The 27,132-nt window shown below is 36.1% G+C and overlaps 2 protein-coding genes across 3 annotated transcripts in view; one reads left to right on the forward strand and one right to left on the reverse strand.

The window, feature by feature from the left end:
- Nucleotides 1-27,132, forward strand: part of LOC106054127 (uncharacterized) — a 426,772-nt gene that overhangs the window by 93,669 nt on the left and 305,971 nt on the right. The window contains exon 2 of the mRNA XM_056025641.1: nucleotides 24,096-24,177. The gene's annotated coding sequence lies outside the window, so the exon portion shown is untranslated. The remainder of the gene's footprint in view (nucleotides 1-24,095; nucleotides 24,178-27,132) is intronic.
- Nucleotides 1,634-14,817, reverse strand: LOC106054125 (uncharacterized). 2 transcript variants are annotated; one of them, XM_056025646.1, is made up of 5 exons: nucleotides 14,680-14,817; nucleotides 8,092-8,184; nucleotides 6,497-6,584; nucleotides 4,509-4,667; nucleotides 1,634-3,077 (listed from the first exon to the last, which is right to left on the reverse strand). In XM_056025646.1, exons 2-5 carry the CDS (start codon nucleotides 8,146-8,148, stop codon nucleotides 2,983-2,985), a joined length of 399 nt encoding a protein of 132 aa, XP_055881621.1. In that variant the 5' UTR covers nucleotides 8,149-8,184; nucleotides 14,680-14,817; the 3' UTR covers nucleotides 1,634-2,982. The 2 variants fall into 2 exon arrangements, with proteins under 2 accessions (XP_055881621.1, XP_013065324.2); XM_013209870.2 differs by lacking the exon at nucleotides 14,680-14,817 and adding an exon at nucleotides 9,129-9,328.

Genomic DNA, 27,132 nt, shown 5'->3' on the forward strand with positions numbered 1-27,132 from the left:
TACCAATTAGTTAATTAACTATTGATATTTTTTTTTTGGTTTGGTATCTCGAACAAGGGAAAGAAATAGTACTTGAATGATAAGGTGGTATATGTAAAAGTAGAATTAGTCCCTATTCAATTTTATAGAGAGAAACTAACAACCTTCTATTTTCATAGCAATTCCCAGACACAGTGTTCCATCTACCATCTAAAGGAGGCTGAGAAGGGGTTATATCAATTTATTCATTGTAAAGTTTCCATCTCATGTAGAGGTCACCTGTTTCTGTGGCCCACGGTGTCGACCAAGTGCCTTTACTTTTCCCCAACTAATGTCAGGTACCCATTAGAGGCGCCCTAAAGATCATGAACATTAAAAAACCCAGTGTTCTCCTGGATTCGAACCCGGAAACCCTCGTTTCGGAAGCCAAACCACCCAGCCAACGCGCTTACAAGTTCATTATTTTTATTTTTTTTAAATTTCGTAATATCTAATTTGTAACCTCAGTTTAAATGTTTTTTTTTACATTTAAAAAAAATCATGCATAATATGTGTACTTAATCAAATTCATTAAATCATTTTTATATACATCAATTTTATGTCGTATTCACACTGCACAATATAGTATGGTAATGGGCACATCAACAATCTTGAATATTCAATAAACACTTTAGACAGTTCATTGACCAGACCACCAATTGTCGTGGAAAACATATGTTCTGTTGGTCAAACGGATTGACATTTAGATCTATGCCCTCATATCTAAGTCGTCAGTACATTCACTTGGTATCTGTTGAATACTACGTACTAAATAAAATGGACAAGGTTCATCATTATCAAACAAGGTCTATAAAAACTAAGGTCCCATTATATACATCCGAGAAGTCCCTTTCCATTCCCGTACACATTTTGTATCCGCGAAGTTATTTTCAATTCGAGATTTCTTTTTCTACCGCGAAGGTTTCATTTATTTATAATTGCTTTTATCTGTTATAAGACCCAAACTGTCCTAAACACTGATAATGCTAGGACCATGCACCACGATCTGCAGAGTCTCTCCTATCAGCAAAAGTTTTATTAATTTAAAATTTTCTATCTGTTCTCAATCTAGTTATAAAAAATTTGATCTTAATGTTTTATCATTTTAGAAATTTATTTTGGTCGCAAGCATAGGACATTGACAAGCAGTAGAAAAAACAACTTTTTTTTTTAAAGCAGAAAAGGGAAAGAACCGCTGATTGCCGCCATTTATCTCAAAATTACAGGGCTTAGCTTCCTTTCTACTATATAAAACTAATTAACTAGTACTTAACTACTTGGTCAATTTCTGAACTGATTTGTGTATTGTCATCCACTATGAATAATTATATACAATTTCAGCTTGATCCGAGAATGTGAAGTGGTAGGTAAGACGTGTCAAAACGTAATAAGGGGATTAAATCCATATATATATATATATATATATATATATACTTCCACACTCTCATTAAGTAGCATTTATTACCCCTATTTCGATATCAAACAAAATAATTAATCACCAACAATCAATTAACTAGTTGTTAATTTTTTGTTATTGATTCATGTGTTGTCAAGTTCAATGAATAATTGTGCAAAGTTTTAACTCGAATGGGAGAAAAAACATTTTACCAGACAGACAAACAGACAGACGGATAGACAGACAAAGTGAGTTGATATAAGCTTTGTAAGGAAAAAAAACCCCACGCAGATGAGTAGAATTAACTTAATAATAGATCTGCTACATCGTTGGGCCGGCGCAACACTCGATGATTCGTTTTAACACTCCACAGACACCCCCAAAAAAAAATCAGATAAGTGGTAGTAATTAGAGAGGTGAAGCCATTCTGGCTCGGTGGGACACTGCAAGCCAGGAGCTTACTCTGTTAGAAGTAGAGTTTGATCAATAATGTGTTCACTGCAAGCCAGGAGCTTACTCTGTTAGAAATAGAGTTTGATCAATAATGTGTTCACTGCAAGCCAGGAGCTTACTCTGTTAGAAGTAGAGTTTGATCAATAATGTGTTCACTGCAAGCCAGGAGCTTACTCTGTTAGAAGTAGAGTTTGATCAATAATGTGTTCACTGCAAGCCAGGAGCTTACTCTGTTAGAAGTAGAGTTTGATCAATAATGTGTTCACTGCAAGCCAGGAGCTTACTCTGTTAGAAGTAGAGTTTGATCAATAATGTGTTCACTGCAAGCAGGACACGGAGAATAGCGACCACGTTCTTATTCCATATGGTAGGACAAATTCAAACAAGTTCTAATTCATCCCTAGCGCTGTTAAAGCATGGAATGGGTTGCCTGAATCATCCAGGAAAACCAACGACTTATCAGAGTTTAAGTCACTGATAACATGTATGGCAAGATTAATTCATTGAAGGGCGTTGGACGTAACTATCTTTACTTTGAAGTAACGTCTATAAGATGATAAGATAAGATAAGAAAAAAAAACGATAAGTCGACTCATTGCTTCCTTTACAATTTTTTTATATTTTTGTTTATATTTATAACTTTTTATATTTATGTTTCTATGACCACAAATACCCAGTTTCGCCTTGTGTGTATTCTTCAAGTTAAAGGAAATACATTTGAAGTAATTAAAGAAAATACAACATTTGAAGTAATTACGTATTTTGAAGATACTTGACAATGTCAGTGACGGGGCTTGGGTTTGTAACATATACTACGACCTAATTTTAATCAAAATTTATGAATTCTATAAATACCAAACACACATAGGTACATAAACATTAACTGTATCATACATATGTAAGTTATACATGCAAATAAAGAGAGTAAAATTTGTAAAGAAAGAGCGATAGAGAGAGGGAGGGAGAGAGACAGAGAGGGGGGAGGAGAGAGAGATAAATAGAGAGGGAGAGAGAGAAAGACAGGAGACACAATTTAAAAACCTAGTAAAAACAAACAAACTTGAAGAGCATTCAAAATGTTAACAGATATTAAAAAAAACTGGAAACCATCAAAGTCAAGGACATGATGGCGGAAGTACGAAAAAATCTGGACTGGCAGTCATGGAGGAGTCAAAATAGAAATAACTTTCGATTCTTTCAGAGCTAAAACCTAGAGCAAACAAAAGAAACGAGGAAAAAGTTTTTAAAAAATTTTAATTGACTAAAATTAGGGCCAGAACTATTTCTAAGCACATCTCCCTACCAATGTTAGTATTACCTATAAGTCGTTTGTTCTTCTCTTAGTGACCAGGGCTGTACCTTATCATAAGTTTTTTTCCTCAGAGTTTGGTCAAATGAAAAAAAATAGAGATACCCCTTTGAGATTTTACGATCTATAGGGCAGGGGATTAAATAGGGGAGTGTTTGGTGGGTGAATGTTTAAGGGCCTGATTTCCGAAACGAAGGGTCTCGGGTTCAAATGTCAGTGAAGTCTGGAATTCGGAATTCTGAGATTTTTCGGGACATCTATGAGTCCACCCAACTCTGATGAACACCTGACATTAATTAGGGAAAGTAAAATAATTAGTTGTTGTGCTGGCCACATTATACCGTCGTTGACCATAGGCCATACAAACAGATATTCCCTTACTAAAGTAAAAAGTATTGAGTAAAATAAATAGGTGTAGGTGTACAATCAAATGTGAAATATGCACTCAAACATTTAGCTTTATTTTTTCAATTAATTTCTGCTTTTCAATTTGTGAGTGCAAGAGGAATGTATATGTATATATCATATGTATATATTATATATACAAATAAATAAAAATGCATGATGATTCAGTTTTTTTTAGCTGAAATTCTTTGAAGCCAAGTAGATTTTGGTCAAAATATTAATTAAAGAGTAAAAATTTATTGTTTAATATTTGAAATTTCAACATCACTATAATTAACTATTAATTTTTTAAACAATAAAAACTTAAAAAATAATTTAAAAAAAAAAAAAGGGAATTTTTTTTACCCACCCCTTACCTGCGAGAAACAATCCTGGTTAAGCTATACTTTAAAAAAATTATAAAGAAAAAACTAGAGATATCCCAATGTGGCCAACGGGATTGTAATTCTATTTTCAGCCTCAGCGATATTCATTAACTGTCAAATGTCTAGGAAAATGGTTACAGCCGTTTTCGGGGTCCGTGTCCAGGTTCCACCTTTCTAAATACAACTCCCAAACTGTAAGCACTTGTTGTTTGCCCCAGTAATAGAACCTTGTAATGGATTAATTTCATGGCGTCATTTATAACTTTGTAATGGATTAATTTCATGGCGTCATTTATAACTTTGTAATGGATTAATTTCATGGCGTCATTTATAACCTTGTAATGGATTAATTTCATGGCGTCATTTATAACTTTGTAATGGATTAATTTCATGGCGTCATTTATAACCTTGTAATGGATTAATTTCATGGCGTCATTTATAACTTTGTAATGGATTAATTTCATGGCGTCATTTATAACTTTGTAATGGATTAATTTCATGGGCTCATTTCTAACCAACCTCCCTTTTTGTGTGTTTTTTTAGCACATATCCGCAAACTAACCTGTCAACTGAGAGGCCAAAATGAAAGCAGGTTCTGAGACTGTGAACGCCACTCTGGCCAGGCCTCCCTCAGCTAGATCCACTTCAAAGGCTTGCATGGGCAGGGAATATTGTCCGTAGCCAACGAACGAGTCGTTTGGGCTGTACTGTCTGGCAGAGGCTGAGAAATGTTTGTTTTTGTTATTACAGATTTACAATCCTAGACTATAAGCTACTAAAGCTAGTGACACAATTATCATACATACCCAAAGACAACGATAGAGTGTTGAATAAACGATACTATTTATTAGGAATTTAAATGATTTAATATCACAAACTTAATTTGCATAAGCACACACAAATGCTTCAATTAAAATTAATATATTATGAGCGAAATAATAAATCCACATTGAAAGTATTGAAATAAAAAAACAATTGATAGAAGACTCAGAATTTTCTTGTCCCCTAATGATAATGTAAGAAAGAAATGATAAATATCTAGATTCAGGTTATTACTATATAAGTTTAAACTTTCAGCGTTAAGTAGCTTTTTTTTTTTAGTAGACCACAAGTGAGTTGTGAAAAGTTGATGGTTAAAAAAGGAAAAAAAAAACTTGTGTTCTAATCGGAAATTACAGGCATGTTTTGTCACGTGATCGGAATGCCTCAGAGATCAGCTCTGCGCGAATGTTCAGAAACGTTTTAGTCTTTAAACTGATAATTATATTTCTTCTTGAATTCTTTCACGCTTCATTAAAACTATTTATTTGAAGATTTGAACCTCGCTCTGCCTGAGCTATCTGAACACCTTCACCTGTTCCTTAGCCTGTTGGACAGTTGGGGCACCGCACATGATCTGTCAGCCGTCTTTTTCCATTACTCTCTGTATTTTGCCTTGAATAGAATTCTTTCAATGACAGGCCCGTCCATTCTCTCAACTTCTCTTCCCATTACTTTCTGTGTCTGCCTCTTCTTATTTTTCTTATGTTACCTTAGGAAGGTCTTTGAGAGCCCTGAGGACCTTGTAATATGGCCATAAAGTTTAAGTTTGGATTTTTGGACTGTGGTCAGCAGGTCATTGTGAGGTCCAATAGACAGTGTGACCATGTTTCGAATCTCCCTATAAGTGATGCGGTCTTTTAAAGTGATACTTCCAATAGCATCTCAATTATCTAATCTAATCTTATAAAATACAGACGTTACTTCAAAAAAAGAAAATGATTACGTCCATCGCGTATCCCTATGACGACCTAATATTGCATATTAACCAATGACCTAAATTCTTCTTATGCATATTAACCAATGACCTAAAGTCTGCCAAGTCATTGGATTTCCTGGCTGACTCACGCAACCCATGCCATGCTCTAATACCTTTCTGATATGCGTTTTTTTTTGTTTGTTTTTGCAATTGTTGACTTGGCCTCTATTATTTATTATTAGCAAAAATAAACATACTATAATATGTCTGTATGTATTGGTTAACAAAAATGATTACTATAAATGACTCTAACTAACTTTAAATCTCTACACATTTGAAGTTTTTTTTCTGGTTTCACTTGCAGCCGTTTTTTTTTTTAAGATCAGCTAAACAAGCCAAAAGTTCTTTATGTTGTGACTTAAAGCGCGAATGGATTCGTATTTCTCAGTCCATTGTGTATTACACAAAAGAGGTAAATTTTACACCAACGCTCTCGCTTGGGACTGTGACGGAAGAAATAGATAATCGTCTGATGACACCAACAGCATTACGTATATGTGAAATCGTCATTCAGGTCATTGATAACAAGGTTAGGTCTGTAAGACACGCAAGGGACAATGTCTGCTTTTGGATATTTTTCACGAATCCTTGCCTGAACACAGTTCTGAATGCTAGCCATTACAGGGCAGGCATCGTCACATTGGCCGAGTAGTTTGTCCGTGTCTAGACTATGCGTAATGTATTCTTTAGTTTATAGAAACTTTGAAATCATGTAACGTGACATAAAAAAAAATCAAGGTGACTGTACTCACAAGGCAAGCAACGGGCAATAACTTCGCTTTGCTTCATGGGAACCTTTTCACAGCTTCCTGTCTTTAAGTCAATGTCATAGGCTACATGCTGAGGAAGGCAATATATACGAGTATATTAAACAAGAACAAAGGCAAAGAAAGTCTGACGTTATTACCAGCGGTTCATTGTGGTCAAGCCAGGGAACTGAGCGGTTCATTGTGGTCAAGCCAGGGAACTGAGCGGTTCATTGTGGTCAAGCCAGGGAACTGATTTCCTATCCACGTCTGAATTATTATTTTAGAATGTTTATTTTTGTTTGACGTTACATTGATCTACAAATTGCCGAGAAGCTAAGTAAGCTTGGGCTTGGCCTGGCTTCCTATTAAGGGGGCCTCGAGGTTCAACACCCGACTCGAGCAGAAAACCTTCTTCCAGATACCCCCTCCCCCTCCCACTGGTCCACAAATGAGATTCGACCATAGCGCTATAAGCATGAAAGTTGCGCTATATAAAAGCCATACAACTTAACTAATATAAACTTAGGGGGCTGAGAGCGCTCGAATTAAAATACCCGGTGAAGACTGAGATTTTTGAATTTCTGGACTTGAAGGAAGGCTGAGAAGCCATTCAAGCACCACTACTGCCGCCTCTCTCGCTAATTCAAAGCTTCCTGTTGTAGGAGTACTTATTGCATTAGAGACTAGAGACTGCAAACACTTTGTTAAAGATTGATACTTCAGGTCACAATGTTGTAGATTCATCTCGTAGGGATGTTTTTAATTGATGAGATCTTAACCGATGTGTGTTGTTATGGCACGATTTGAAATTTGGCGCGAAAAGTTATTTGTTTCATAAAAAGGGAAACTTTGCTTAGAGACTGTGACGTGACTATTAAAACAAGACTTGGATTTTGGAAGGGTAGCGAAAAGTAAACACAGAAGACTTTTGCCAGCTTCAGAAAGTGGTCGGCTTTCGTTTCTGTAGTAGATATTTAGATACTACGACATTTGACAGTTCCCTTCACTACATATTAAACTTCTTGTTTGACATCGTTCATCAGCGTCCAGTACCTTTATGCTGTTGACCTTTCACCTGTGTTAATTAATTTACTTATTTGAGTGTTACCTCCGTTAAGACTTATCTATACTAGACACAGCGCTGAGACGCCTAACAGTTTATAAGTTACTTTTAGTTTAAAAGATTTTCAGTTTCAACAAGACCTAGCTCCATTTCTCAATCTAATAGATAAATTCTTAACAAAATATATTCTCACTATCGGTCAGGCAAAGAATACTTCGGAGTGATGAAATGTTTTGTTTCCAGAACTAGATAACACGTCTCTGACTTATTCTCAAGAAAGAGATAAAATCTTTAATTAAGATTATTTAAAGACAATGTTTCGACATCTCCGAAGTCATTAATAGATGATGTACCGAGAGAGACCTGCAGAATTAAGACTGTGATTACATTGTAATGTTTTATAAATCTTATCTTCATTATTTAACTATAAATTTTTCTCGAATGTAAACATGTGTATAGGCTTACATTAGTAAGAAATGATGTTCGCTATGACCTAGACAGCTTGCTGTTAAATAAACAAGCCATGTTTACTTACTTCTGTCAGATTGTAAACTCTTCGAATATTTTTGCTAATTGTGTATTTAGCCGCCATGTTGGTCACGAAATTCCAGGCTTGAACTCCGTAGTCCTAAAATAACAACAACGCCATTTATCAAACATGTTGAAATATTGAACATTTAAAATATATAATATAAAATATATATAAAAAAAGGAACTTTGGATCACCTTGATCTGACTCTTACGTTCAATCTAAGTCAGCTCTGCATAGAGCAAACACTAAACATCCCAGCTATAAATACAATTTCACTATTTCAGCAAACGAAAATAAATGGATTTTTTTGTACCTTATAAATACAAAATTTATTAACTCTTTCTCTCCTAATTAACGATAAACGTTGATTTGACCTCATTAAATTAAATTAATGTTTAATATTATAAACGTTATTTTGTGTAATATAAAAGCAGCCTGCATTCCCCTTTAAGTCTATACTATACCAAATAAAACATTTTCTGATAACAAACAACAAATCTATTTTAAAGCTTAATCATAACAGGGGAATGAAAAAGTAATGAGCAAAATGAAGAATTCCTTCCAAACGTGGAAAAATAATTACGGAGAGAAAGAGTTAAGTCTGTAAATGCTTGCAAATAGATTTTATAGTCGAAGATGTGATATATTTGATTCTGTGTACCCAGACCTCGTATTGAGACTAAAGTGTACTTATATTGAATGAATAATCACCTAATTTATTACAACGTGAGATTTTTACCTGATTTCATAATGTGTTAAGAATACTTAGTAAAGATTTAGTGCATGATACCATGATAATGAAATGATTTGTGTCTTAAGGAGAGATTTATTGCTGCCTTTTGCTGGTTATAATCTTTAGAACATATGATACACATCTTAAGTATTGATTTTTTATCCATTATTTTATCCATTATTTTCTGGATATATGACAATCATAATTCTGACAAGATCAACACCTGCGATCACAGGATGGCCGTTACTGACAAATGCCATCGCCAGTGACTTATGCCATGGTCACCAGTTGACACAGAAATACTTACACTGGTCTCAAAACGAACGAAAAAGCTTTGCAATAAATAAGGCAGACATATCGGAACACTGTCTTGAGTGCACGAGACGAATGAAATAACACTAATGACGGAAATTAATAAGACAATCTTCATGGTACTCAATCTGCAAGAAACAAACTCTTTCAATGTGATTGACGTGAACTAGGTCAGCGTCTTCTGTTTATATAGAGTAACAAAATAAAGGGTAAGTCAAGGGTAAATCAGTTGACCTAAATCTACCAACCCAAACTGGTATATCGCACTAGGTGGCGCGCCTATCGAGTGCCTTAATCCATTTTGGTTTTTGAAGTGTCATTGTCATGTCTCTAGATCTACTATCAGTGGGGAATTACACAATAAAATAATATATTTACAAAAGCTCTAACTGATTGAAGGATTCATTCATTCACCACTTGGTCACTAATTCTTCCCCTTGGACTGGACGAAAAATTATGATAATTTCGGCTGTTATTACTGACATTGAACCTAGAAAAACTAATCACCTTTCACAATCGAAACCACAGCGGTTAATTTTTCCTAAACGATTTTATTCCTAATTACATCCCATTGCGTTGTTTATATGACCAACATACTCATGTTTAATATAAAACAATCTAGGTTTTTTTTTTTAATAGCAAAAACTTCTACTTCCTTTCAACTGAAACTTTTAATTAAAAAGCTTTTATCAACTCACTCTGTCTGTATGTCTGTCTGGTAAAAAAAAATGTGTAAACGTTATTTCTCCCACACCCGATTTGGTATCAAGCTGAAATTTCGCACAATAATTTCTTGTACCTGACAACACAAGAATCAATGAGTAGATGTATACATTCGCTTAGGCCTACATATTTTTTCTCGCGCGGAAGGGGAATTAGGGCGGGTACAAAAAAAAAAGGTACAATTTTTTTTTTTTAAAATCTATCACTCATATAATATTGAAGAGTAGAATAATCTTTGAAACGAGAAGTAATCAGCTTCATAAGGCAGGAATTGTGTTAATTTTTTGTTTGTTACTTGTTTAATTGAACAATTAAAGCGAAATCCGCTTGACTTCTGACACCACACTGGTTGCGTTACTCTGTTATGAAACTGTTGAGGCTCCAGTCTGTGAGATGGAACCGGCGCTTTGGTTGTTACATTGTTCTGTTCCTTTCCTGGTGGACAGAGCTAGATTTAGAGCCCAGGCAGTAAAGATGAAGGATGTCAGCTCAAGCGAGAGGAACAGGCCGCCCTAGTCCAGTCAAACAATGACCAATGGTCGCGTACTTTGGGCAATTCATAAAGAATTGCGACACAATGCCGTCATTGCAGAAAGGAGACAAAAGACGACATTCTCGCTCATTGCCGTTTCCTGCATTATTGGTGATAATGGAGAGAGAAAGAGAGAGAGAGAGAGAGAGAGAGAAATAGCGAGAGACAACTGGTTCATTTCTAGCTTCATTTTACTTCTTGGACAAAGACAAGGAGACCTTACTGCCAGATTCACGAGCTCAAGGGGAATAATCTCAGCACGTTGCTCCTCACGAAAGGGGTTTCAGATTCAATAGTTTAAGACTTTGTGACGATAAGGCTTGCCATCTGAGCGAAGTTCGAGTTTTCTCCCATTCCAAAACTTCATCTTGCTTTTGAGGACAGACCTCAACTATAAGTTGGCTTTTGATATGATTGCAGACAAGTCCTGGACGTCTTCTCTTAGCTGGAGATAGGACAATGTTGGTCAATCTCAACACGGATATATGCTCGATAAATCCATTAGTTTATCCACAATAGGGACATTAAATGGATTGCTTAACACTTTCATCAAGCCTTCCCATACTATGGACTTTAAACGCTAGGCTACTTACTGTGGGGGTTTGAGTTCGAATGCTTAGTGAGTAAAAGCATTACGGAAACCTCTTAGATCCCCCCCTCTTTTTCCACTTGCCCACAAAAGAGATTAGACTTGAGCTCACTGACCATGCTACAGAAGCATGGAGGACTAGTTCAATAAATAATACAATAATAATAATTTTTATTGGAGGCGCGGTGGCTGAGCGGTAAAGCGCTTGGCTTCCGAACCGGGGATCCGGGGTTCGAATCCTGGAGAAGACCGGGATTTTTAATTTCGGGATCTTCGGGTGCCTCTGAGTCCACCCAGCTCTAATGGCTACCTAATATTAGTTTAGGAAAAGTAAAGGCGCTTGGTCATTGTGCTGCCTACATGACACTCTTGTTAACCGTAGGCCACAGAAACAGATGAACTTTACATCATCTGCCTTATAGACCACAAGGTTTGAAAGGGGAGACTAATAGTTGTATTATTAATATTATTATTACAAAAATGGAATGGAGAGACATAATTCTCTATTATAATATCGCCTTTCTTTTTTTTCTCTGCGTTATTCTTATCATACAGCATTGTGATATTCATAAACCAGATTACAACATTTGTAACATTTAAGAAACACATTTAAAAAAGGAAAAGTGACCACGATTAATGATAATTACAACTATTTCTCTTCGATTCGCTCCTGACTTAAACTTCTTGCACCCTTCTTTCTATCCTACAATATGTTGGTCTAGCTCGATTCTAGTATGGACTCGTTTGTCAACAGCTTCTATTATCTTGTAATTATCTCCCTTTTACGAGTTATCTAAAACGGCAAGCGATAACTTCGACATAGTATAAAAGTTTTATGTTTCTAATGCTTTATATATCTAATTAGTGTGTGGGCTAAGATTATTCTTAGACTTTTTTTTTTATTGCGCTTGAAGTTTTACTTCAGGTAATCTTAATATATTACAGTCTTATCACGTCATTTAAATACAAGGGGGCTTAACTTACGAGCGTCCTAAAACAACCATTCCCTCCCCTGTTATTCTCCACCTAAATAATAACTTTTATTTTGATTTTTTTTAAAAAATACATTCTTAGCGATTTAAAGAATGTATATAGCTGCGTCTTTAACTAAATGTATGTATCCGTGCGATAACTAACTGTTTGCGAAATTTGAGCGTGAAAAGAATGAAATGAAGTAATGGTAGACTCCCAGGTTAACAAAAACCAAAGGTCCAATGGTATGTGAGGGTCAACAAACAAACACACACACAAGAAAAACATTTAAAAAAATACTTTAAAAAAATTATACAAAGTGTAGTTATATCCATTTGTTTGGATCAGTTAGGTTTACATTTGAAATAGATCTAGACCAGTGATGCCCAACCTTATTTGGTCTGCGGGCCATTTTTATTTTCGGCATTCCTGTCGCGGGCCATATCACCAAAATGAAAACAAAATTAAATATACAATAAGCTATTTTTAATAGTTTTATTAGTGGACCCACTTACATAAATTAATGTGATGCATGAAGTGTATCTACAACCATCTTCTGAATATCTGGCTGTATAGATGAAACACCAACTCGGAGCACTGAATCTAGATGTTTATCCGTGAGGCGATTACGTAACTTGGTTTTCGCCCGTTTCATCATTGAAAAAGTTTGTTCACACAGATGAGTGCTTGAAAAACGTGTGATCATCCTTAACGCTTGTTTTCGAAGATTTGGAAACGCTTCTGAAGGTAACATGGAGTAGAAGTCAACAGTCTGCATCACTTGAAATTTGTCGAGCAGGGATGTCTGGCTTTGTAAGTCAATCAGTTCCAGTTGCAGATCTGTCGGGGCACTTGACACATCGGCAGCAATCGAATTTTCAAAAAGACGGATTTCATTTTTTAAATTCTGAAAATCCACAAATCTTTCACTGAAATTATTCAACAAGAGCCTCAGAAGTTGGATAATTCTTTCTTTAGGAAAGACATATTTAGCTGCTTATCATTTTGTAGAGTGGTACAGGTGGACGAGATACACCTTTTCCGCCTGTTGAATGAAGAGTTGCAATTTTGTTTGGAAAGCACATATGTCTGCATACACATGCGAAATCAATTTGTCTTTCCCTTATACTTTGGTGTTGAGTTCATTTAGATGTGATGTGATGTCGCATAAAATAGCCAAATCCTACAACCATGAGGGGTCGTTCAATTGTGGCACTTGTTTTGATTTATCGGTCATAAATATTTCAATTTCGTGTCTCAAATAAAAAAAAAAGTTTTAATACCTTTCCTCGGCTTAACCAGCCCGCACTTCATTGTGAAATAGAACGTCTTCATATTCGGGCTCTATTTCTGTCAAAAACTCTTTGAAAGTTCTGTGATTCAACGCTCTTGTGATTTGATGAAATTTACAGTGTTGAGCATAATCTCATCATCACATGGTCCAAATTCAAAACCTTTCCACAGAGATTTTGTTGGTGAATGATGCAGTGAAGCCGCAGGTGTTCAGTTCCATTTGACTCAACAAATTTTAAATAACTCTTGTTGTCAATCCGCTGTGACATCCAACCATATTGCTAGTGCCATCAGTAGTCCCTCTAACTAATTTATTCCAAGGAAGAACAAGGTCCTCTATGATGGCTGACTCTTCTTTGAACAGGTCTTTTCCAGTTGTATGCATGCTCCTCATAGCTGCTAACTCCTCTGTTATATCAGAATTGCTGTTTGTACCGTGAATAAATACCAAGAGTTGCGCAGTATCCGTTATGTCAGTGGACTCGTCAGAAGCAATAGAAAACATTTCGTCAAAGAATGAGTGAGAATCCAAACTTAAAGAGAATATTTTTTCAACATTCTAATTTTTTACATTTTTTTTTACATTTTGTTACAATGCTTTGGCGGGCCGGATAGGATCACGTCGCGGGCCGGATCTGGCCCGCGGGCCGTAGTTTGGGCATCGCTGATCTAGACCAACAACGATAAATCTGTGCGATTAGAAACATTTTTACCAACTGTTTTTGTTTAGAGCCATTTCATGCTTTTAGCTATTTCCAATACGCTCTGATCCTATCACTTATCTGGACCAGTTGGGATAATAGGAGATGTGGAAATGTGGAGGAATTTTACCGTAACCGTTTTTAAAAGCATATATTTAGATAAGATAAGATAAGAATTTACCGTAATCGTTTTTGAAAGCAAACATTTAAAAAAAAAAGGCGAGCGACCTGAATGTTATCTGAGTCAAGCTTCCTCAAGCCGACATTCTAAAGAAGTATTTCATTCTGTACCATGTATTTAATTCAATACATAGAATGTGATTCTAAATCATGTATTTAATCCTAAACCAAATCCTCTGTGTTTCTCAAAATACAAAGTATACATTTTAATGCCAAATATGTATTGCAACATTAAACATGTACTTTATTACCAAAAATGTTACTGAATATCAAATAATTATCTGAATATCAAATATATATCTCAGTGTCCAGCCCGATACAGAATATGAAGTATTTATTTCAATATCAAGTATTTATCTCAATATCAAATATACATTTAAATATCAATTACTTATCGCAATATCAAGTATTTATTTCAATATCAACTATTTATTTCAATATCAAATGTCAAGTATTATTTCAATATCAACTATCTATCTCAATATCAACTATTTATTTCATTAAGGCTTACTGTGTACTAATATCGACATCTCTACTACACACATATTTTACAAACCTTTTTCTTGACGATTCTGTTCGTGGTCGCTAAAGACCATTGGGGGGTATGCGACTCCCACGCCGAGTAAGGCTGTTGAATAAAATGTGGCAAGTGGCAGCACACTTAGGATGCTTGGCGTGTTAAAGTGGCGCGGCCATTTTGTTCCCGCGATCCCATAATTCAAAAAGGGGGGGGGCTAACCTACCGGAAGTCCTAGAATCTCGAGATAATTTTCCCCTTCTTAACAACAGAAAATTGCGGAATTGTGGCAAGCTGCTCAGTGATGTCACCGCTGTTTCTGCTAATTCTCCTTTAACGTGAGAACATTACTTGGATTAGTGCTCAGGTGTAATTGGCTGGATTTGTTTTTTGTTTGTTCTTGCATGGTTTTCGTTTATGGAAGTGATAAACTGAACAACTCGTGAACTAGCCCAGTTGAGTCATGTGTAGAATTCTTTCACTTTTAAACAGTTTTTTTTAAATTTTGATGGAGAGTTGTTTTATTTTATTTATTTTATCAATGACCATTTATCAATGATTTTGTTCGTTAAGATCGTTAGAGAAATGAAATTTAAGTCATTGGTTAATATGCATGACTAAATGCATGACGCGTAGGACGAAATCATTTTCTTTCTTGAAGTAACGTCTGTATTATATAAGATGAGAAGAAGATAAATCATTACTTAAAACTAATCGTCAGTCTCCGACTCTGCCAAGATGGAGATTCAGTAAAGGGAAAGACTGCGTGCAGTGAGACATTTTTGTAACAATATGACAAGACTGCAGCAGTACTGTCCTTTAACAGGTTACAGGAATTTTCTAAAGCATCTTCAGGGTTTCGGAAATGTCTGCAAGGTCAGCTAACGCTTCCACTTCGGATGGTATCACTTTTAGGTATCATTTTTTTTTTGTTTAACTTCCACAGCCAATGGATTTCCATGATAACATTTTGATATTTTGTACTTTTTCATTTTCAGATGTATTTCTTTTTCAAGTCCTATTGAGACTGACGTGACAACTCTTTTCGTTATCAGTCTTGTTACTTTTTATTGCGTTACTTTTATTGCGTTACTTTTTATTGCGTTACTTTTTATTGCGTTACTTTTATTGCGTTACTTTTATCGCGTTACTTTTATTGCGTTACTTTTATTGCATTACTTTTATCGCGTTACTTTTATTGCATTACTTTTATCGCGTTACTTTTATTGCGTTACTTTTATTGCATTATTAATGTACAAGGTTCCACGACAAAATAGCGCTATTTAGTTGGAGGTACATGTAAGACGTTTGTTAAGTTGGCGGTACATGTAAGACGTCTGTTAATTTGGAGGTACTTTGTTTTGCTTGAAGCTTTCCTTCGTTCTCCAAGTTGAAGTCTTCTCAAAGTTGATGTCTTCTCAAAGTTGATGTTTTCTCCAAGTTGATGTTTTCTCCAAGTTGATGTCTTCTCCAAGTTGATGTCTTCTCCAAGTTGATGTCTTCTCCAAGTTGATGTCTTCTCCAAGTTGATGTCTTCTCCAAAGTTGATGTCTTCTACAAGTTGATGTCTTCTCGAAGTTGATGTTTTCTCCAAGTTGATGTTTGCTTCAAGTTGATGTCTTTTACAAAGTTAATGTCTTCTACAAGTTGATGTCTTCTCCAAGTTGATGTCTTCTACAAAGTTGATGTCTTCTCCAAGTCGATGTCTTCTCCAAGTTGATGTCTTCTCCAAGTTGATGTCTTCTACAAAGTTGATGTCTTCTACAAAGTTGATGTCTTCTCCAAGTTGATGTCTTCTCCAAAGTTGATGTCTTCTCCAAGTTGATGTCTTCTACAAAGTTGATGTCTTCTCCAAAGTTGATGTCTTCTCCAAGTTGATGTCTTCTCCAAGTTGATGTCTTCTCCAAGTTGATGTCTTCTCCAAGTTGATGTCTTCCCAAGTTGATGTCTTCTCCAAGTTTATGTCTTCTCCAAAGTTGATGTCTTCTCCAAGTTGATGTCTTTTCCAAGTTGATGTCTTCTCCAAGTTGATGTCTTCTCCAAGTTGATGTCTTCTACAAAGTTGATGTCTTCTCCAAGTTGATGTCTTCTACAAAGTTTGATGTCTTCTCCAAGTTTATGTCTTCTCCAAAGTTGATGTCTTCTCCAAGTTGATGTCTTCTCTAAGTTGATGTCTTCTCCATGTTGATGTCTTCTACAAAGTTGATGTCTTCTCCAAGTTGATGTCTTCTACAAAGTTGATGTCTTCTCCAAGTTGATGTCTTATACAAAGTTGATGTCTTCTCCAAGTTTATGTCTTATACAAAGTTGATGTATTCTCCAAGTTGATGTCTTCTCCAAGTTGATGTCTTCTCCAAGTTGATGTCTTCTCCAAGTTGATGTCTTCCCAAGTTGATGTCTTCTCCAAGTTTATGTCTTCTCCAAAGTTGATGTCTTCTCCAAGTTGATGTCTTTTCCAAGTTGATGTCTTCTCCAAGTTGATGTCTTCTCCAAGTTGATGTCTTCTACAAAGTTGATGTCTTCTCCAAGTTGATGTCTTCTACAAAGTTTGATGTCTTCTCCAAGTTTATGTCTTCTCCAAAGTTGATGTCTTCTCCAAGTTGATGTCTTCTCTAAGTTGATGTCTTCTCCATGTTGATGTCTTATACAAAGTTGATGTATTCTCCAAGTTGATGTCTTCTACAAAGTTGATGTCTTCTCCAAGTCGATGTCATCTCCAAGTTGATGTCTTCTCCAAGTTGATGTCTTCTACAAAGTTGATGTATTCTCCAAGTTGATGTCTTCTACAAAGTTGATGTCTTCTCCAAGTCGATGTCTTCTCCAAGTTGATGTCTTCTCCAAGTTGATGTCTTCTACAAAGTTGATGTCTTCTCCAAGTTGATGTCTTCTCCAAAGTTGATGTCTTCTCCAAGTTGATGTCTTCTACAAAGTTGATGTCTTCTCCAAAGTTGATGTCTTCTCCAAGTTGATGTCTTCTCCAAGTTGATGTCTTCTCCAAGTTGATGTCTTCTCCAAGTTGATGTCTTCTCCAAAGTTGATGTCTTCTCCAAGTTGATGTCTTCTCCAAGTTGATGTCTTCTCCAAGTTGATGTCTTCTCAAGTTGATGTCTTCTCCAAGTTTATGTTTTCTCCAAAGTTGATGTCTTCTCCAAGTTGATGTCTTTTCCAAGTTGATGTCTTCTCCAAGTTGATGTCTTCTCCAAGTTGATGTCTTCTACAAAGTTGATGTCTTCTCCAAGTTGATGTCTTCTACAAAGTTTGATGTCTTCTCCAAGTTTATGTCTTCTCCAAAGTTGATGTCTTCTCCAAGTTGATGTCTTCTCCAAGTTGATGTCTTCTCCATGTTGATGTCTTCTACAAAGTTGATGTCTTCTCCAAGTTGATGTCTTCTACAAAGTTGATGTATTCTCCAAGTTTATGTCTTATACAAAGTTGATGTCTTCTCCAAGTTTATGTGTTATACAAAGTTGATGTATTCTCCAAGTTGATGTCTTCTACAAAGTTGATGTCTTCTCCAAGTTTATGTCTTATACAAAGTTGATGTCTTCTCCAAGTTGATGTCTTCTACAAAGTTGATGTCTTCTCCAAGTTTATGTCTTATACAAAGTTGATGTCTTCTCCAAGTTGATGTCTTCTACAAAGTTGATGTCTTCTCCAAGTTGATGTCTTCTACAAAGTTGATGTCTTCTCCAAGTTTATGTCTACTACAAAGTTGATGTCTTCTCCAAGTTGATGTCTTCTACAAAGTTGATGTCTTCTCCAAGTTAATTTCTTCTACAAAGTTGATGTCTTCTCCAAGTTGATGTCTTCTCCAAGTTGTTGTCTTCTCCAAGTTGATGTCTTCTACAAAGATGATGTCTTCTCCAAGTTGATTACTTCTACAAAGTTGATGTCTTCTCAAAGTTGATGTCTTCTCCAAAGTTGATGTCTTCTCCAAGTTGATGTCTTCTACAAAGTTGATGTCTTCTCCAAGTTGATGTCTACTACAAAGTTGATGTCTTCTCCAAGTTTATGTCTTATACAAAGTTGATGTCTTCTCCAAGTTGATGTCTTCTACAAAGTTGATGTCTTCTCCAAGTTGATGTCTTCTACAAAGTTGATGTCTTCTCCAAGTTGATGTCTTCTACAAAGTTGATGTCTTCTCCAAGTTGATGTCTTCTACAAAGTTGATGTCTTCTCCAAAGTTGATGTCTTCTCCAAAGTTGATGTCTTCTCCAAGTTTATGTGTTATACAAAGTTGATGTATTCTCCAAGTTGATGTCTTCTCCAAAGTTGATGTCTTCTCCAAGTTGATGTCTTCTCCAAGTTGATGTCTTCTCCAAGTTGATGTCTTCCCAAGTTGATGTCTTCTCCAAGTTTATGTCTTCTCCAAAGTTGATGTCTTCTCCAAGTTGATGTCTTTTCCAAGTTGATGTCTTCTCCAAGTTGATGTCTTCTCCAAGTTGATGTCTTCTACAAAGTTGATGTCTTCTCCAAGTTGATGTCTTCTACAAAGTTTGATGTCTTCTCCAAGTTTATGTCTTCTCCAAAGTTGATGTCTTCTCCAAGTTGATGTCTTCTCTAAGTTGATGTCTTCTCCATGTTGATGTCTTCTACAAAGTTGATGTCTTCTCCAAGTTGATGTCTTCTACAAAGTTGATGTCTTCTCCAAGTTGATGTCTTATACAAAGTTGATGTCTTCTCCAAGTTTATGTCTTATACAAAGTTGATGTATTCTCCAAGTTGATGTCTTCTCCAAGTTGATGTCTTCTCCAAGTTGATGTCTTCTCCAAGTTGATGTCTTCCCAAGTTGATGTCTTCTCCAAGTTTATGTCTTCTCCAAAGTTGATGTCTTCTCCAAGTTGATGTCTTTTCCAAGTTGATGTCTTCTCCAAGTTGATGTCTTCTCCAAGTTGATGTCTTCTACAAAGTTGATGTCTTCTCCAAGTTGATGTCTTCTACAAAGTTTGATGTCTTCTCCAAGTTTATGTCTTCTCCAAAGTTGATGTCTTCTCCAAGTTGATGTCTTCTCTAAGTTGATGTCTTCTCCATGTTGATGTCTTATACAAAGTTGATGTATTCTCCAAGTTGATGTCTTCTACAAAGTTGATGTCTTCTCCAAGTCGATGTCATCTCCAAGTTGATGTCTTCTCCAAGTTGATGTCTTCTACAAAGTTGATGTATTCTCCAAGTTGATGTCTTCTACAAAGTTGATGTCTTCTCCAAGTCGATGTCTTCTCCAAGTTGATGTCTTCTCCAAGTTGATGTCTTCTACAAAGTTGATGTCTTCTCCAAGTTGATGTCTTCTCCAAAGTTGATGTCTTCTCCAAGTTGATGTCTTCTACAAAGTTGATGTCTTCTCCAAAGTTGATGTCTTCTCCAAGTTGATGTCTTCTCCAAGTTGATGTCTTCTCCAAGTTGATGTCTTCTCCAAGTTGATGTCTTCTCCAAAGTTGATGTCTTCTCCAAGTTGATGTCTTCTACAAGTTGATGTCTTCTCCAAGTTGATGTCTTCTCCAAGTTGATGTCTTCTCAAGTTGATGTCTTCTCCAAGTTTATGTCTTCTCCAAAGTTGATGTCTTCTCCAAGTTGATGTCTTTTCCAAGTTGATGTCTTCTCCAAGTTGATGTCTTCTCCAAGTTGATGTCTTCTACAAAGTTGATGTCTTCTCCAAGTTGATGTCTTCTACAAAGTTTGATGTCTTCTCCAAGTTTATGTCTTCTCCAAAGTTGATGTCTTCTCCAAGTTGATGTCTTCTCCAAGTTGATGTCTTCTCCATGTTGATGTCTTCTACAAAGTTGATGTCTTCTCCAAGTTGATGTCTTCTACAAAGTTGATGTATTCTCCAAGTTTATGTCTTATACAAAGTTGATGTCTTCTCCAAGTTTATGTGTTATACAAAGTTGATGTATTCTCCAAGTTGATGTCTTCTACAAAGTTGATGTCTTCTCCAAGTTTATGTCTTATACAAAGTTGATGTCTTCTCCAAGTTGATGTCTTCTACAAAGTTGATGTCTTCTCCAAGTTTATGTCTTATACAAAGTTGATGTCTTCTCCAAGTTGATGTCTTCTACAAAGTTGATGTCTTCTCCAAGTTGATGTCTTCTACAAAGTTGATGTCTTCTCCAAGTTTATGTCTACTACAAAGTTGATGTCTTCTCCAAGTTGATGTCTTCTACAAAGTTGATGTCTTCTCCAAGTTAATTTCTTCTACAAAGTTGATGTCTTCTCCAAGTTGATGTCTTCTCCAAGTTGTTGTCTTCTCCAAGTTGATGTCTTCTACAAAGATGATGTCTTCTCCAAGTTGATTACTTCTACAAAGTTGATGTCTTCTCAAAGTTGATGTCTTCTCCAAAGTTGATGTCTTCTCCAAGTTGATGTCTTCTACAAAGTTGATGTCTTCTCCAAGTTGATGTCTACTACAAAGTTGATGTCTTCTCCAAGTTTATGTCTTATACAAAGTTGATGTCTTCTCCAAGTTGATGTCTTCTACAAAGTTGATGTCTTCTCCAAGTTGATGTCTTCTACAAAGTTGATGTCTTCTCCAAGTTGATGTCTTCTACAAAGTTGATGTCTTCTCCAAGTTGATGTCTTCTACAAAGTTGATGTCTTCTCCAAAGTTGATGTCTTCTCCAAAGTTGATGTCTTCTCCAAGTTGATGGCTGATCTAAGCTGATGTCTTCTACAATGTTGATGTCTTCTCCAAGTTGATGGCTGATCTAAGCTGATGTCTTCTACAAAGTTGATGTTTTCTAAAAGTATTCGATACTGTAACAGACCTTGATAATATTTCAGGCTTATTTTTCTTTCTGCAATATTTTCATGACCAATGCCGCCCCTCCCCCCCCTCCCCCCCTTTCCCCCCAAAAAATATAAAGGTTTAAAACTTATCGATTTCAAACAACAAACTTTTGTAGTCGTCACAGGATAAGACGTGACGTGTACAGGTTGGTGAAAGTTAGAGTGACAGCCACAAGTTTCAACTTCTTCTGTGTGTGTGGGGGCGGGGCGGAGGACAAAGGCAAATGAAATTAACTTTTAAGCAGGGTTTTAAAAGTTATATTTCCGTCTTTTGAAATATACGCACAGACTTTATGATCTGGTTTCCTAACTATTTGATAACTTGCGTTCTGAAGGCCATCTATTAGTCAATCGTTCTTACGTATGAGCGTTTCAGTTCAGAGTCTGATATCATGTTTTATTTATTCTAATAAACACTGACTTCAAGAAATACGCAACACTGGCCAAGAAATTATAAAATGATCTACAGATATACGAATAAAAAAATCGCCTTCTGTACCTACTAGCAGAAGCCTATCGTATTGATTTCAATTAACACACAAAAACGATTTTTACATTAGCTCTATATGTAAAGATGCGAATTTTTATATATATTTTAAAGACTTTTTCTTCTATTCTTATTATTAATGTGTAATTTTTTTTTGTCATGTAAATAGAAATAAATATATAATCTTTTTCCTGGTCACTTCATGCCCTGTCATTTCATCTCCTGGTCACTTCATCCCCTGGTCATTTCATCCACTGGTCATTTCATACTCTGGTCATTTCATCCTCTAATCCATCAAATAATAATTGTAAAAAGTATGAAATTAACAATATTTTATATATAAAGAGAGTTGGGGAAACACCATATACACTATTATAACATGCCAAAAATATCGAAAGTATTTTAAATAAACATAATTATATGTTAGGTGAAATGAAGGCTTTAATACAAGGAGTATTAACAGCACAATTACACAATGACTATGAAAACATATTTAATTGGGGATCAAATGACCGGGGATGAACGCTCACCACAAGATCTATATACATTGTTCTATATAGAGCTAAATAAATATAGCTATTCCAGTGTAAAGATTTGATCCTTTTAAAACACAGGTCAATCATTCTAGTTACAGAAAAGTAATTTTTAAATGATTACTTTTCAAATCTTTTCACCCACACAAGAAACAGATTCTTGGTACAGTTGTATTCGATACTTTAAAACATCAATTCTCGTGACAACGTCAAAATCCAGCCTTAAGGTCTTCACAAACTTTTTGTTTTTTTACGTAATCGGCCAGAATGATTATGATCTGAGAGTTTGAGATAAAGAAAAAATCGATACCGACCGACATTTACAACTAGGTTTTGATAGAGCTTTTTTATTTCTTCCATATGATAGTATAAGCTCCATTAGGAATGGGGGAAGATACGGAAGAAGAATTGTAAATTTTACAACCCCATTTCTTCCATTTGATGACACGCCAGGTAAAGTTAAAGTCCAAAATTTCATGTCAAATAAGCAAGAATTGAAATAAAAACATTATTTTATATTGGATTTAAAATGCCGAAGTTTTTCTGTTACATTTAACAGGGAAATGATAACATACTTTTAAACTTAACCTATTGATAACAAGCTAACTGTATATCTAACTTCTTATAGTCCAACAGTTGTGATGGACAGGTCATGTATCCCGTATTGCAGACGAACGTATGCCAGTGGTCATCTTTTTTGGTGAGCTGAAAATTCATCAGCGTAACAGAGGTCCCCTACGGAAACGCTTTAAAGACCAGCTTAGGCTCCAACTTGCTTTAATAAAGACAAAATCAAGTTGATACGAGATAAAAAAAAATGTACTAGACTTTAGAAATTATATTTTTTTAAACAGAATCTAACTCACTACAATAACACAACCTTTCACTCTCACGTTGTGGAGTCGTCTGTCCTAACTAAAACCAATGACGACAATGCCACCTATCTTGCATCATTCACAACCAGTCTCTAACCTCTTCCCACCGTCACCGTAGAAACACACACACACTCCATAAAAACTGGATGTGGCAAAATATGTAGGTCGCAGCTGGCATACGTTCATCCTCCATGCACTGCCCAGCGTAACTGTCGGGCTACAAGAAGTCCCTCAATACTTTTCATACCGGCATTCGCAAGAATATCGCTGTGCTGTTTGTAGTGCGGTCTTGCTACTGTATGTCCATGATGTAAAGGAAACATCTTTGGTTAAAGCGTTCAAAAAGTTTTAGTTGCTCAGATCAACATGGAAGGGTTGAGAGAACCATTGACAGGGCCAGCCTTAGCATTGGCAAACTAGGCAGCCGCCTCCTTTTTCGCTTCACCTAGGGCCTTCAATTACCTAAGGACGGCCCTGCCATTACCTCCTAGAAATTTTGTTCTACTGTTCTACTTTCGCTTGATGGTAACGTCTCATACAGACGATGCGTGATTTGATACTATGCTTCCCAGATATGGGAAGTGGTCTACCACGTTAAGGGTGGGGTGTCCATTTACGGTGATCTTTGGGGCTGAGTAGATTTTGTTGGGTGACCTCTAAATATTAATATGATATCTTTCTTAAATGCACAGATTTAAATTCTGCTTGCTACTATCACTATCGTTTATAAAGTAATCGACACTTAACGTCATTTTAATTATCCCTCTTTTTCTCTCTCAGGAACCTGACAGAATGAAAACAAAGATTTGAAGCCTCGAGTCGAAGGTTGGATAATTTGTTTTACCTGGACACAGGTGTGCTGGTGAGGATATCTCTATTATCTTACTTTGATGTATTGGCTCCAAAATTTCACAATTAGGTTTCAGTGTTACACCTGGGTGTGTGTAAAAATGTTACTGTGACTCAAAATAGCATAGTTGTTTTTGAAGTTGATGTTTTTTTTTTTGGTTGAGATGTTGAGACTAATACTCCAAACGGCCCTATAGACAAATGAATTAAGCTGACATTCAACTTTGTATAAAAGTTTGAGAACCTTCTTAAAAACAAGATAAACTCAATTTCTATCTAAACATATCTACAAGCTTTCAAATCTATACGAGGAAAACATTCTTTAGGAAGTGATGAACATTGAAACCTAAAACGATTTTAACAGTTTTGATTTTACCATGATAGTCTCGATACAAGACATTGAATGAAAAACTGACACTCACGCCTTTGTTCAATTCAATCAATGAATCCAATCCAACTTTCTGATGTAAACTTCACATGTAATGTTTCAGTGAAACTGTGGCATCAGCGAATATTTTGTTTGCTATCGCTATAATTTTTTTTCCTTTGTGCAATGCACAACTGTAAATAAATAAATAAAAAGACCTATTATTAATATCAGTTTATCAATGTAGCAAATACAAATTCATTCGTAAGCGTGGTCGAGAGGCTAAGTACGCTTGAAATTGGCTTGGTTACCTATAAAGGTGACTCGAGGCTCGAGACCCGGACTCGAGCAGAGCTGTGTTTACTGAGCGTCTAAAGGCAGCACAGAAAACCTTCTTCCAGATAGCCCCACCCGCTTACTGGTCCACAAATGAGATCGAACCATAACGCTCTGAGCATGCTATAGGCATGAAAGTAGTGCTATATAAAAGTTAGAATTAATTTGTTTTATTCATGTTCAATTATTTGCACTTAAGTCTCTTCATAGCTGGATGGCCGTGTGCAGACTAGTTAGCGAAGACATGTTTTTTTTTTTTTTACATGTTTCGGGTGTCCCTTCAGAATTGTTACATCTTGTACCGAATCCGTCGCATCTCGGACGGGATAACAGGCCTGGTTCGAACCCATGAGCATCGAAACAGTCCAGAGCGCATACTACAGGACCGGTCAGCCAGCTAGTTTATCTAGTAGGCCTATTTTGAACACCATCAGTACACCTGATCTCACATCTCAAGTTAAAATAGTCCCACCACTCGAAATGATTCGTAAGAAGTCTGAAAATTCCCCAAGAATCCGCCATCTTGCTTTTTTTTTTTACTGAGTGGTAATCAATACAAGTAAACATTTCATCCTGCAAGATTTAGTTTCAAGCATTCCCAAAATACCAGAAGACGTCCAACCAATAGCTAACCTCAGAAAATTTAGTATCGTCTGCTTAGTAAGAGAAGAGAAAAAAAAAGCGCGCGCTGGCATAAAAAGCTCTGAGAGAATGGATGTTTTTATTGATTTATAATTATAGGCCATCAACTAATTAAACAGGATGGTAGTCTTGGATATAATTGACTGACCCAGAATAGACGTTTTCCAGAACTTTCTTTGGAAGTCTGAAATTTATGAGTGCTTATCTAATCAAATTAAACCACACTTCCTTGTTCCTGGAACTTTGGGCTTCTCTTGCGTCATCTCACTAACCAGGGGGAGAGAACAGCTTACAATTGGTTCCAGAGATTCTCGACTTGGGGTATGTGGATCCTTGGGGTTACTTGACCAATCGGTATCATCAAAGAATCTTAGATAGCGGGAGACAAATCTTTAAAAACTTATAAAATCTATATTGTGATTTATAATTATACATTTATTGACTGCCATAAAAACAAAGCCAGTGTTCAATTTAAAGCTATTATGAACACAGAGCATTAACTGCAGTATCCGATTTATTAATAAATAAATAATCGTATATATGACTTTTTATGGAACAACAGAACATTTAAAAATTTAAATACATTATGACTACAAGAAGGCGTCTGCAATATATATTTTTACCTCCATTTAGCCCCAATTTAAAGTCCAAACCATCATTCTCTCCCCTGTTGATACTACTAGAATGTGGTATATGGTCAAAGCAGTGTTTCTCAAAAGGTTTGTAGTGATGCCCCCTCACACAAAAAATAGTGTTCGGACGCCAGTAATAAAGATTTTATTTCGTTCTGAGCGTCAGTAATTCACTCTCTTGGCGTCTCTAACTCACTATTCCTCCCAGTAGGAAGAGTGCAGGTCAGATAAGAAAAATGGTGCGTGAGAGACATTAGATTTAGGGCATGCAGGGCCGGTCTTAGGCCACTGCAACCTATGCGGTTGCAGTGGGCCCCGCCTTTCATATGCCCCACGCTATTTCTAGGTGTGCTTATTAAATTGCAGAATACATACGAAAAAGTCATGGAAATCTCATGAACTTATTAAAATCTTCTGTTAACTCATAAAAATCTCCAGAAAAAAAGTCAAAATAGTCATTTGTGGGTGTCATTCATTACGTAAAACACCAATCCTACGCGCGGTAAAAAAAAAAAGACATTGTCAGCTTTCATGTAATAAAATGTAATAGTCGGACGAATTTTCACCTTAATCGGAAGTTACAATTCTTTATTTACTTTTATAGTCACTGGCATATAAATATTCCATAGGTGCAAGGTTCGTAAATTAAAGCTAATTTGATCGCAATTTTGTTCTTAGTAAAGAATAATACAAAATCTTAATTTTCACTTATTACCCTTATTCCAACCCAGACCAGGCCCCGCGCAATCAGTTTCGCATAGGGCCCGCAATTGTTAGGACCGGCCCTGAGGGCATGTATATGATCGCCCCACCCCCCTTTGAAAAGTTCTGGATCCACTAGTGCTCAGCCCTCTGCCATCCTACGCCGTCCTGTAGGTCTGGGCATGGACGTATTAATTTACATTATTGAAGGCACGCTTGAAACTTGTGAAACAAAAGAATTCTTGAACTTTAAACTCTTCGTACTGATCTCACTACACAAATAACAATA

Source organism: Biomphalaria glabrata, chromosome 4 (genome assembly GCF_947242115.1).
Source record: "Biomphalaria glabrata chromosome 4, xgBioGlab47.1, whole genome shotgun sequence".
Lineage (NCBI taxonomy): Eukaryota > Metazoa > Mollusca > Gastropoda > Planorbidae > Biomphalaria > Biomphalaria glabrata.

What these genes read in the sequence shown, in the direction of transcription:
- LOC106054125 (XM_013209870.2), bottom strand. Translation starts at nt 9,251, where the DNA reads ATGAAGATTGTCTTATTAATTTCCGTCATTAGTGTTATTTCATTCGTC. An exon ending in GAGTTTACAATCTGACAGAA is followed by an intron (nt 6,585 to 8,091) that starts GTAAGTAAACAT and finishes TGCCTTCCTCAG; the next exon opens with CATGTAGCCTATGACATTGA. An exon ending in TTTGGCCTCTCAGTTGACAG is followed by an intron (nt 3,078 to 4,508) that starts GTTAGTTTGCGG and finishes TGTTTGCTCTAG; the next exon opens with GTTTTAGCTCTGAAAGAATC.